Source organism: Neopelma chrysocephalum, unplaced genomic scaffold (genome assembly GCF_003984885.1).
Source record: "Neopelma chrysocephalum unplaced genomic scaffold, ASM398488v2 Primary Assembly neopelma1_26, whole genome shotgun sequence".
In the NCBI taxonomy this organism is placed as follows: Eukaryota; Metazoa; Chordata; class Aves; order Passeriformes; family Pipridae; genus Neopelma; species Neopelma chrysocephalum.
In genome coordinates, this window is record NW_020897695.1 from 1,484,938 (window position 1) to 1,495,980 (window position 11,043).

General features: G+C 50.2%; 2 protein-coding genes and 1 long non-coding RNA gene across 3 annotated transcripts in view; all 3 read right to left on the reverse strand.

The window, feature by feature from the left end:
- HOXA9 (homeobox A9) overlaps window positions 1–1,407 on the reverse strand; it is a 3,147-nt gene extending 1,740 nt beyond the window's left edge. Inside the window, exon 1 of the mRNA XM_027675293.1 lies at window positions 833–1,407. Within this exon, the coding sequence (XP_027531094.1) occupies window positions 833–1,370 (538 nt within the window). The 5' untranslated portion in view covers window positions 1,371–1,407. The remainder of the gene's footprint in view (window positions 1–832) is intronic.
- Window positions 1,408–3,364: 1,957 nt separating this feature from the next.
- On the reverse strand, window positions 3,365–6,422 carry LOC113963842. The gene is made up of 3 exons (XR_003532977.1): window positions 6,270–6,422; window positions 5,415–5,578; window positions 3,365–4,269 (listed from the first exon to the last, which is right to left on the reverse strand). It is a non-coding gene; the product is annotated as an uncharacterized LOC113963842 (long non-coding RNA).
- Window positions 6,423–6,676: 254 nt separating this feature from the next.
- HOXA10 (homeobox A10) lies at window positions 6,677–10,470 on the reverse strand. Its single transcript, XM_027675291.1, has 2 exons — window positions 9,523–10,470; window positions 6,677–8,174 (listed from the first exon to the last, which is right to left on the reverse strand). Exons 1-2 carry the CDS (start codon window positions 10,340–10,342, stop codon window positions 7,900–7,902), a joined length of 1,095 nt encoding a protein of 364 aa, XP_027531092.1. The 5' UTR covers window positions 10,343–10,470; the 3' UTR covers window positions 6,677–7,899.
- Between the last annotated feature and the right edge of the window lie 573 nt (window positions 10,471–11,043).

Here is an 11,043-nt window from a genome sequence, read left to right on the forward strand (position 1 = left end):
TCTCTCTCTCTCTTCCTCTGTGATAGATTCCTACCTCCTTCCTGGCCTCCCCCCCCCCTTTAAACTGCCAGCACGGGGAGTAACCAGCCAGACTAATATGTCACCGAAATTGTTTCACTTTTTTATTTCTACCTTCTCCCGTGTCATCCCTGGCAAGACCCCGGAAGCTGGAGAGTCAGTCTACAACTGGCATAATTAAACCCTCGCCCTCTTAGGACCCTTATTCGCACGGCGTTAATCGCGATAGTAATCCCGGGGCGCTCTGCCACCAGTTTCGCAGCCCTGGGAGCATCCAGCCTGGGGTTTTCCACAGAGGAGTCGAAGGGGGGAGGGGGGAAATCAAGTCAACGGCGGAGGGGTTTCTGCTCTCACACCATCAATAGCCGCCCCGGCCTGAGAGCCGTCTCAAAAAAGATCAGATTCACATTCATTGCTTTCTAGGCACACTTTTCCCGGCGTCTGCCCACGCCTGGGAGCGCGGCGAGGCAGGGTGATGTGAGCACGTCCCGAGGAGTTTGCTGGGGTGGCTGGAGCAGGGGTGGGCGGCTATTGCATTTCTCTCTCTTTTTTTTTTTTTTTTAGTGTTTGTTCAAGTTGCAGTTGTAGAGTGGGTTTTTGTTTTCCTTTCAGCCTGGAAAGCCAGAGCCGTCCTAGATCCCGTTCGAGCCTGAGAAAGGCAGCGCTGGCTTTTGCAGATGGCAGACTCGGGCGAGCTGGCGCAGCGGCGGCGGCAGCGGCCGGTGCTCGGCCACGTAATTAGCCCCAGCGCCTCGATACCTCCCCGCGGCCAGCGCAGCGCCCTAAAGTCCATTACCCTCGCAGTCCCACTTACTTGGATCGATCTGCGGTTTCTCTCCGTTTGCCTCACTTTCTCCATTGCTTTCAGAGAATGCGCCTTCGTGGTTTTGCTTATCCCTATCAACTGGAGGAGAACCACAAGCATAATCAGAGAGAGACAAAGTGTGAGTGTCAAACGTGGTACAGTCAGCCCTCCTGGCCGCCAGCGGTTCAGGTTTAATGCCGTAATGCCTGCTGGTAGGTAACCCGGGGAAAGACAAGGAGCCCGGCACAGGCTCAAGCCACGAACGCATGTACCTGCCGTCGGGCGGTGCCACGGGCGCCTGGTGGTGCGCGTAGGGGTGGTAGACGGCGGGGGCGCCGGCGGGGTGCGCGGGGCTCCAGGGGGGGCCGAAGACGGGCGCCTTGGGCTGGAAGCTGCAGGGGGCCAGCTCGGGGTGCTCGGCCAGCGCCGCCGGCCGCGGCGGTGGCCCCAGCGGGGCGGGGGCGTAGCGGGGCGCCGCCAGCTCGTCCCCCTCCGGCACCAGGAAGGAGTCCACGTAGTAATTGCTGAGGGTCCCGGGAGCCGACATGGCGGGCGGGCGGGCGCGGCGGACCCGCCGCGGTTCGGGGCTGCGGGTTTCACGTAACAACTTGGTGCTGGCGGGGAAGTAGAGTCAGTAATAAGTTGGGGGCAGCGCGGGCGCCCATTGGCTGCGCCGGTCACGTGGCGAGGGAGCAGAACAATAAAGTATAAATCAGTCCGCGGGCTATTAATGGGTCAGTGTTTTCCAGCCATAATTTTTATAGCGAGGCCATATGTTTTTATGCAAAGGGATATTTGAGTTATACGGTGGGGTTTGTTTTAATTGCGGCCAACTGAGATTAAAAGATCAGATTCCGTATTACAGCCCCCCTTCCCTCTTTCTCTCTCTCTCTCCCCTCTCTCTTTATTTTTTCGTTTAAGCGGACTATTTTATATCATAATTAATCATCCCATCAGTGGGTCGTGTTCCCCGCGAAAAAAAAATCCCACCACCCTTGTGATCGGAGACCTTCACATAAAATGATACAATAACTGAAGCAATAAAAAAAGCAAAATAACAGTTGCGGTATACTGTATTTAAATATACATTTATTATATTTCATAAGGAGTTATTGTTTCGGGAGCCACGGGGTTGTTATTAAGTCAGTAACTATGAGCGCGCTCATTTGCATCGCTGTGTTTCTCAGCAGTAAAAATTTACGAGTGCTTGGAAAGGTTAAATTATACTATTGTGTTTAGTTTGGGAACCCACTGTAAATAATACCGTTCCGTTCGGCTCAGAGCTGGCAGTGGAAAGTCAAATTCAATGTATCTCCTTTCCGAAACCGCAGCGCAGAGCCGGCCTTCCCCGCCCGACCGGAGGAGGACAGGGGCAGGCGCTGGCTCGTTATTTAGGATGGCCCGCACCAAACTGCACTTCACCACCCCACCCCGCAGGGCATGGTGCGGCAGTGACCGAAACACCCTCCTCGTCCTCCCCGCCGCGCCTGCCCGCCCCTGCCCTTGGACCGGGGACCCCTCGCCAGGCCAGGGAAAAGAGCCGGGGCTGGGCGGCTCGGCGGCGGCCCGAGCGGAGCCACCGTCGGGACCGGGAGGGAAGGAGCGCGGGGAGAGCCGGGCGGCGATATTTATCACGACGATTAATTCTTCAGCTATGCAGGGAAGCAGCGGGGGGAAAGGGGAGAAAAAGCCCCGTCTCCCCGCTGCCGAAAGGCACCCTGCTTCTCCGGGCGGCTATCAAAGGGGCGTTCGCAGTCGGCCGTCCCGCATTCTGGTGAATCAAATTTATGTGCAAATATAGTTATTTATTTGCTGGCACCTCCTATGACTGCAAGACACACGCTAGCGGCATCGGAAGCCAAGCGGAGGGTTACAATCCTCCGCAGAAGGAGGGGAGGGTGCGCGGGGGAAAAGTAAGAGGCGGCCAGATCCAAGTCCAGTGTTAGGAATTAAAGTCGTGGCTGAGCGCTTGGCAAACATGCCTGCGACTCCTTGGTTTCTCTCTGGCGGACTATCACGCTGTTTATCCCCGTGGCTGGTGAAGGAGCGCGGTCACCAGGATGCAGGGGGCACAAAAAATCTCCGCGAGAGGCCCAATTTACTCAAAATATCTTTTATTGAAAATAGAACCCAGCAAATGGTTGGGACGACCGAGTAATAATTAAAATCGCGTGTAAAGACTGTGCATGCGAAAGTGTGGTTCTAATTAGTTTTACATCGCTATGTGGGCTGTCTCTCTCCCTCTCTCTCTCTCCTCTCTTCTCTTTCTTTTTCTTTTTATGTCTTCTCAACAGTTTAATCCGAAATCTTACAGAGATCCTATTTTAACAATGCTCTCTTCCCCATTCAGAGTTACAAAGGTCCATAATGAAACTATTATCCCCCATTAGAGTTCAAAAATTACGGAGCAGTTGCAGGACCTCAATAAAAAAGGGACCCGTTATTTTCTAACAATTTTAAAAATGCAAATAAAGCTCTCTGCCTTTTTTTTTTTTTCCGCTATTGTATAGACTCTCCGTAATAGAAAAAAATAATTGTATTTCTTTCCTGGAAAGACGGAACTCCACGTCATTCGTATTTATTATTAAGAGTCAGCTGTGGTGAAATGTGATTGTAGAACTTCCTTTTTCCATTCAGAAAAAATAATCTTAGCTGCAGGAGTCCTGGATGTTTATACTCGAATTTGGGTTCTCAACTTCAGCAGCGGGTTTCATTTTTTTGGTTCCTCACCAAAACTAATAGCAAATGAATAACAATAACAGTAGCGTTTAACAGAATGTGTCTGCATTTTTATTTCCCTGTAAAATTCTGTATTTGTTCACTGCCAGCATCCAAGAGGAAGGACAGGATGTACAGAAAGCAAGAGGCAAAATCTAGCAAATAATTAGACATTTTTCACGCGGTAACGTTGCTGAAAAAAACACTGGGATATTCTCCTCTTTTTTGTGCGGTTTTAGATCCATTTTCAACCAAAGTACAGTTTTCACACGAGTTACAAAAACGAGTGGGCTTCGTACAGTTTGTGTTGCAAATGCCTTAAGGTTTTGGTGCCTTATACCTTCGAAGGCAAAAGACCCCAAGCAGGGCAGAAACAGGCGTTCACATAAAATTGCTATATGAAACCGGAATTCCCAGGAACGAAGCACTGATGGAGCCGTCGTGTCCGAATAAAAATACTCCTTGCCCTCCATCCCGATATAACCGAATTAGCAAAGCTCCCATTCCTCTAGCTCTGACCCCCGGCTGCAACAGGAAGGATCCCACCGGTTTTCAAGCGAGAGACATCTGTAAACTCTGCTTCATTAGCCACGCACCACGGAGGCGCGGAGTATACTCGGGCGCGGGGCAGGAATCCGCGGGCGTTGGCGACCTCTCCTGAACGGGAAGTTCAGGATCGCTTTTCCCCAGGGTTTCCTGCCACTGCAGAGCTCTCTGAACCAGTGGTGCTATGAATGCACGGAGGGGTTTTGGCACAGTGAAGAGAAAAAATGATTCAGAATTAAGGGGAAGCAGTCCAAAGTCAAGATGAGGCGATTCAATTGGGAATCAAAAGGGCAGAGGCAACAAACACCATACAGGCACGCACAGTCATAGGCACTGTAAATACACTCCCTGAATGTACACAGCCCCAGCAGATAGCCCGTCAGACTCACTGTGTATGCAGAGACGGACACAAGCACAAGCAATGCAGAGCTCTGCTCCTGCCCCGGCCGGGGACATCCGCTCCTATAGGGATCGGTCTAGCTAAAATCCGCTATTCAAACTCTTTTGAGCCCCTGCAGCCCAACCTGGACTTTCCAAAAAGTGTATAGGTTTTACTATTGTTATTTTTTTAAGGCAAAAGTAATCACGACCCCTAAAATCTTAAATAGAAATAAATGCCCAAGGAGTGAGTTTTCGATCCTCTCCCGCAGCCTCCTTTCCGCCACGGAGGGTGCCCGGCTCCGCGGGTGCGCCGGCGCTGGCTGCCGGCGGAGGGCCCGGCGGGAGCCCGCCCATGGCCCGCGGTTGCGCTGCGGACACAAAAGGCGGTGGTGGCGGCGGCGGCGGCGGCGGCGGCAGCGGGCCCGGAGAGGTCGCTGTTGCCCGTTCCGCCTCCGCGGAGAGACCGCGCCGCAATCGTGATCGTAACCGAGGCCTTGCGGGCTGCGGGGCTGCCGGCGCCCCCGGGCAGCCCCGGCGGAGCGGGCCCGACGGGCGGCGGCACAGAGCTGGCGGAGCCCTGCGACAGGCTCCGGCAGGCACCAGCCACCCCACCGCGGGGGACGAGAGCCGCCAGCGGGACCGGCACCTCCGCCGCCAGTGGGTCCACCCGACCGCGGGCGCTGTGCTCCGGGCCCTTGTTTTTGATGACGCGCGGAGCGGGGCCGGCAGATTTGATCTCTCCCCACCCCTCCCCCAGGCACACTTTCGGGTCTCTTGTTTTTTAATAAATCCAGGCTGAAAAATAAAAACGACCCCCCACCTCCCCCGACCCCCCGAGCTCGATCCACGGCGAGCGGAATGCAAAACGCACCTGACCTTGAATGCAGCCAACGAGATACATTAAAAACCCGCAAGCAGGCAGGGACTCGCTTAGGAGCTAGCTAACCTTGAAGAACTTGTCAAGCTTCCCCCCTCGGCTGCCGTGTTTATCTGAGGAATCAAAGGAGGCTCCGCTGCAGATGAGAAACAATGGCATTGGGACTTGACGCCTACAGTTCACTTCAGCGCTAAGATTTCTTCGGGCAGAAAGGACCCTCGCACCAAGCATACCTGGTGATGATATCAACTGAAGTAATTAAGGCAGTTTCGTGCTGTAGAGAGAAAGGTGGAGCCCCAACAACATGAAACTACCTAAACCACAGAGCAGTTCTCAGGCGCTAATTATTACTTTCCCCATTGCCGTGGTCCTTAACGCAAGGATCCCGCTACAAAAATAAAGCCAGAAACGTGACTAAACATCCCTCTCTCCCTCCCGCCCACCCCGCCGGCGCCCCTCCGCGCCCCCCGGCCAGCCTCGGGTGGGTTAATGAAAACAAGAATAAAATATAATAACAACCACCCACAGAAGCGCGCGCGGGCAGCTTTCGCCTTTCCATGCAGATGCAATCGGGGAAAAAAAAAAAAAAAAGGCCGTGCACGAGAATGTTACATCATGAAAAGCTAACGGCTCCCAAGAAGCCCGGGTTCAAAGTCTGTCCCCCCCTCCTCCCGGCATACATATACCCTTGCAAGGAAGCATTAGCTGTCGTTTTTCTTCCAGCCTTCCTTTTGCCTTCCCATTGTACAAGACTTTGTGCAAGCTAAACATGCATCAAGGAAGGGAGGATGCAAAAAAAAAAAAAAAAAAGGCAGCTGGGTGAAATAAGTTCTTCCACATGCAGCCAGGTAGGGAATAGCCTTGTTTGGAGGGGCCCACTGGCAGAGAGACGAGACCTGGGTCCCCCCCTCCCCATGAGCTCACCTTTACGATTTCTTCTCAGCCCTGAGATAAAGCTAGGATTTTGTCAGCCTCTTCTGGAGTTAAAGATCTCCGCACATTTGTAGGTGTTCGATTAAAAAAAAAATCGTTTCCCTTCCCTCAAGAAATAGTAATTTGCTTCCTCAGTCTATGCAGCTCCTCAGTCAACTGAAACCACTCGTTCAAGACAGCAACAATCCAGATATACTAGCAAGTCATAAAACTGAACAAAAGCCGACAAACCTTAGAGCACCATCGCTATATGGCCCAGACAAATTACGACCGTCTAGGTAATATTTAAATAGATTCCTAAAGTAATTGCAGGGGGTTTAGGCAACTATTCCTGTTGTAAAAGTTCTCGAAGACATAAAGTAGAACCTGAGGATAAACAGTCACAAAAAGAGGTAAAATTAAAAGGATTCATTCCACTTTTTTTTATTCTTCTATGAGAACATAAACATCGTCTTTTTCACGCACAGCAGCATTACAATATTAATTTATTCCGATTTAAGGTAAGAACTAGATATAGCTAGAACTAACATTTATAATAACGATAGAATGCATTTGCTTAAAACAGTATCGGCATTTTAATAATAATAGACATTTATCCATATTTGTATTTATAGCTTTCCCCCTTCTTTCTTTTTTTTTCTCTTTTTAAATTTTTTTTCACCCATATGTTTGACCCTTTAATGCATGTAACTTCACAGTATAAAGGAAGACACGTTCTCCCTCGCAATCTCAGACTCTGGCTCAGAAAGTCCATCTCATGTTCAGGATATGTACTTTTCAGTGAAATTAGTGAGGAAAAAAGTGACTATTTCTTTCTCAAGGGGGAATTTCTGTGTGCTTGTCATGCGTTACCAATGGTAACATTATATATAGACACAAAAAAAATCACTAATTCCACATATTTAAGCAAAACTACATTAAGTAAATATCTACAACCAGCAAGAGAAATTCAGAGGTAAGAGTAATAATTTAGTCCATGAGCAAAACGAACTCTTTTATACCTTTAAAGAGAAGAGATTTCATTTTCCTGGCCAATTTTAAAGCTGTAATAATGACTTCTAAGGTAAAGCAAAAAAAAAAAAAAAAAAATTCTTAACACCCGTTCCCATGAAATCCTTTTAAAGCATGCCTGCATTTCATTATTTTAAGTCCTGCTTTTCGAAGAAAAAAGGGGGAGGGGGAGAAAAGGAAAACAGAGGAGGGAACCCAACATATAGAAATATGGCAAGGCTTAAATTCTTCATTGTGCAGCTACATATAGTCCAAGTTACAGCACTTATATTTTAAAAGAATGTACCTTTAACCAAGATTGTTTAGTTTTCAAAGAGACATATACAGGAAAACCTATTTGCAGCTTCTGAAATCGTATTTCTATGTTTCAAAGCTTAGAGGAACAAATCGGCCCGGAAGAAGGCTGAAGGAAGAGGGGAGGTTCACGCACGGCATTTTGTGCTCTAGCGTGGCTTTAGTCTGCCCACCCCCTCACCCCCCAAAGTAGCTCTTAAGAGGTTAAGGACGTATTGAGAGTGTCTAAAATCGTTAATCCATACAGGTGCGGATGACTACAGCCTAGGAAAATGATACTGGCTCTTTAAACCATAAAGACGTGTTTATAGGTTCATCAAGAGAAATTAAAGTTGGCTGTGAGCTCCCGAATCCTATTCTCTCTGTTCATTTTCTTCAGTTTCATTCTGCGGTTCTGAAACCAGATTTTAACTTGTCTGTCTGTGAGGTGGACTGTGCGGCTGATCTCTAGGCGACGCTCACGAGTCAGGTACATATTGAATAGAAACTCCTTTTCCAGCTCGAGAGTTTGATGCTTGGTATAGGGGCATCGTTTCTTTCTGCCACTTTTTGCCGTGAGCCAGTTTGCTGCATTTTCTCCTTTTGAATTCCCTAGTTTTGAGAAAGTAAAGAATGGACGTTACTATCGAGTCAGAGGCAAGGAGCTATGGGGGAGAGGGTGGAAGGAGCATCCATGTCGACTCGCTCCGCCAGCTGCGGAGAGTTGGAATGTGGGGTATCCTTGTGGGAACCGAGAGCTTCAAAGTGGTTTCCCAAAGGCACTGGATCTACCTTGGTAAAAACTGACAGTGTTCAAAAACCTCCTGCCCCGTCGTGTAGTTCAACTCCGACACCCCAAAATAGGCTTCTATTCTCTCCCTATTAGCCGCTCAGAGCCCACTGTTACCGGGGGCAGCTTGGTGAACGACCTGTAGGCTGACTTCCAACTCCACCCCCGCCACCTGCTTCCAAAAAACCAAAGCCTGTGGATGTGAACTTTTTAAGTGTGCTATGGAGGTGGAAAACAAGGTGAGCTGGGGAGCCGAAGCCTCCCTGCCTTTCGACCCTGCCTTTCCAGAATGCTTCACCACGGCCCTCTCTTTTCCTTAGCATTTCAGAGAAGAAAAAATACAATAATAATAATAAAAACGTTTCAAAGATGTTCCCCACTGGTTGGGAAAGAGGTAACACCAATCCCTTGGTGGCTCAGAGTTAGTGGTTTGGGGTTGGCTCTCTAGTAGTTTTTCTCTTTCTTTCATTTTTTTTTTAAATATTATTTTCCAATAGTGCGCTTGAAAGGAATAACAGGGCGTCTGAAATGCGAATGGAGAGAAGCTCCTGAAAAGTCTGCCGCCCGGGGAAGGGGAGTTATTTTTTGCCATGGGGACCCGAAAGGGAAATAAATGAGGAAATGTATAAATAACAGCTCTGTTATCTAGTGTAGACGCTGAAGGATATTCGCGGTTGCATTCATCAGTCTAATTTGATAGCAGCTCATAGATGGCACATTTCAGCGCGGCTGTTATTTCGAAAAGCATTCTGGATCGTAAAATATAACTTACCGTGTTAATAGGTTTATTTATTGGCACTGCCTATTGCTTATTTTGGATGCTTCACAAACATCTCTGTTATCTGGTAGGCACCTTCACAACACAGGGGAAAAAGTGATCTTGTTATTTTATATGTTTAAGCGGCATGCAGGCTAAAATTGCCCATTGCAGAGGCTCTAAGGATTTTAAACTACAGGATGGACATTAATTTTTACGGCAACCCCATGCCCGAATATTACAAAGTTCAGAAGGTCAGTCTGAGCAGCGCTTCTTGGCAGCCCCGCGGGGCAGCTGGGATCCTCCTTTAGCATCGCGATGCCACTATGATCCTCAACAGTTTTTTTTTCTTTCTTTCTTTTTTCTTGCTTTTTAAATCATCACTACCGCCATTAACATCACCATTCGCTTACCTACGGGCTCTTTCTCGGGAGAAGCTTTGCTGCTCTCTGACGGAGTTGGAGAGAGCTCCTCTGCGGTGGAAGATGAAGCCTGAGTCTCGTCCTCCCTCTGGGAGACGCACGCCAAGGGGCTGGGGGAGCGTTCCTCGTCCTCTTTCCTCCCCGCGTCTGGGACAGGAGGCAAAGATGGAGGCGTCTGGAAGCGGCCGGTGGGCTGCGGAGGGAAGGGGGCAGCCCCGGCCGACCCCGCGCCGTAGTTCTTGGAAGTGCCATAAGCCTGAGAGAGGCGGAAGTAGCCCGGGACGGGAACCCCGCCGCCGCTGCTGGCCGGGCTGACCTCGGCACTCAGCCGGGGAAAGGGAGCGAGGTCTGTGGCGCCCGAGCCCTTGGGGCATTTCTCTGAGTCATAGAGGCAGTAGGAGCTCTCCTCCTTAATGCTTGGAGCGAAGGAGCACGAGGTGGCCTGCTGGCTCTCCGGCTCTTCCATGCGACAGGACCGGGGGGGGTCTAGCCACACTTCCATCCCTGACACGTAGGAGTGCGAGCTGGGGACCATGCTTTGAGAAGTACCTTCATTGCGTTTGCTCAGAACGGGGAAAAGTCCGCAGCTTTGCAGCCCGTAGGACAGATCGGACGCCTGTGGCAGGTAGATACCACTGTTGGGATAGTAGCCGCCTCCGCCTCCGCCTCCGCCTCCTGCTCCCGCCGCTTCCCCTCTGCCCGAGCTGATCAGGGAATCTACCAAAAAAGAGTTTGCAGCCGGGCTCTCGGAGCATGACATTGTTGTGGAATAATTTGGCGAAGGGAGCAGATAGCCCTTTCTGGCTGACATTTCTTGTGCAAAACATGCTGAATATGATGAGAGATACCCCCGCGCCACGGCAGGCTGCTGCAGCCAATGGAAGCCCGGGCCTCCCCAGCAACCCCTCCCCGTCTGGTTTCGTATGCACAGAGCTGCTCTCAGGTCGACCTCTGAATTTGGAAGATAGATGTATATTAATGTGTAATATGGATTTCCATACACACAGGCGCGCGCGCTTCGACCACATGGGCGAGCGCCTGCGCCCAGGCGGGAGCCGCACTCCCGGGAAGGGGAAGGAGCGGGCTGTGCTGGTACTGGCTCCAAGTTTTGCTCCCCTCTTATCACACTCACTGCTATAAAATAGCCCGGCGGTCCTGATGTTTATTATACCTAGGCTGAAGCGGTGTCCAGATGAAGCTTTTACTATCGCTCCTCTCTTCCCGCGGCTGGGCTTTCCTGCAACAACGCCTCCTCACCTCCCTGCACAGCCTATGTGTCTCACGAAATTAATAAAACCGCGGCTCGCCCGGTGTTTTATGCCCAGGCTCTGCTCATTTTATTTGATTGTCTCGTTTTTTTAAGAAATAAAAGACGTGTTATTGTTTATCACGGATCATTGGAAACCGTAAAGGGGCCTGGTGCCTCCCGCGTTAAACTTCTGAGAAAGGGGGCTGCTTCCAGCCTGAAATCACCACCACGACGCCAGGCTGGGCTTAATTTTCCTGGAGATA

Bases quoted from the DNA above. Each gene is read 5' to 3' on its own strand.
- HOXA10 (XM_027675291.1), bottom strand. From the start codon at position 10,342: ATGTCAGCCAGAAAGGGCTATCTGCTCCCTTCGCCAAATTATTCCACA. The intron at 8,175-9,522 runs GTAAGCGAATGG...TCTCAAAACTAG, and splicing joins TCCCGAGAAAGAGCCCGTAG to GGAATTCAAAAGGAGAAAAT.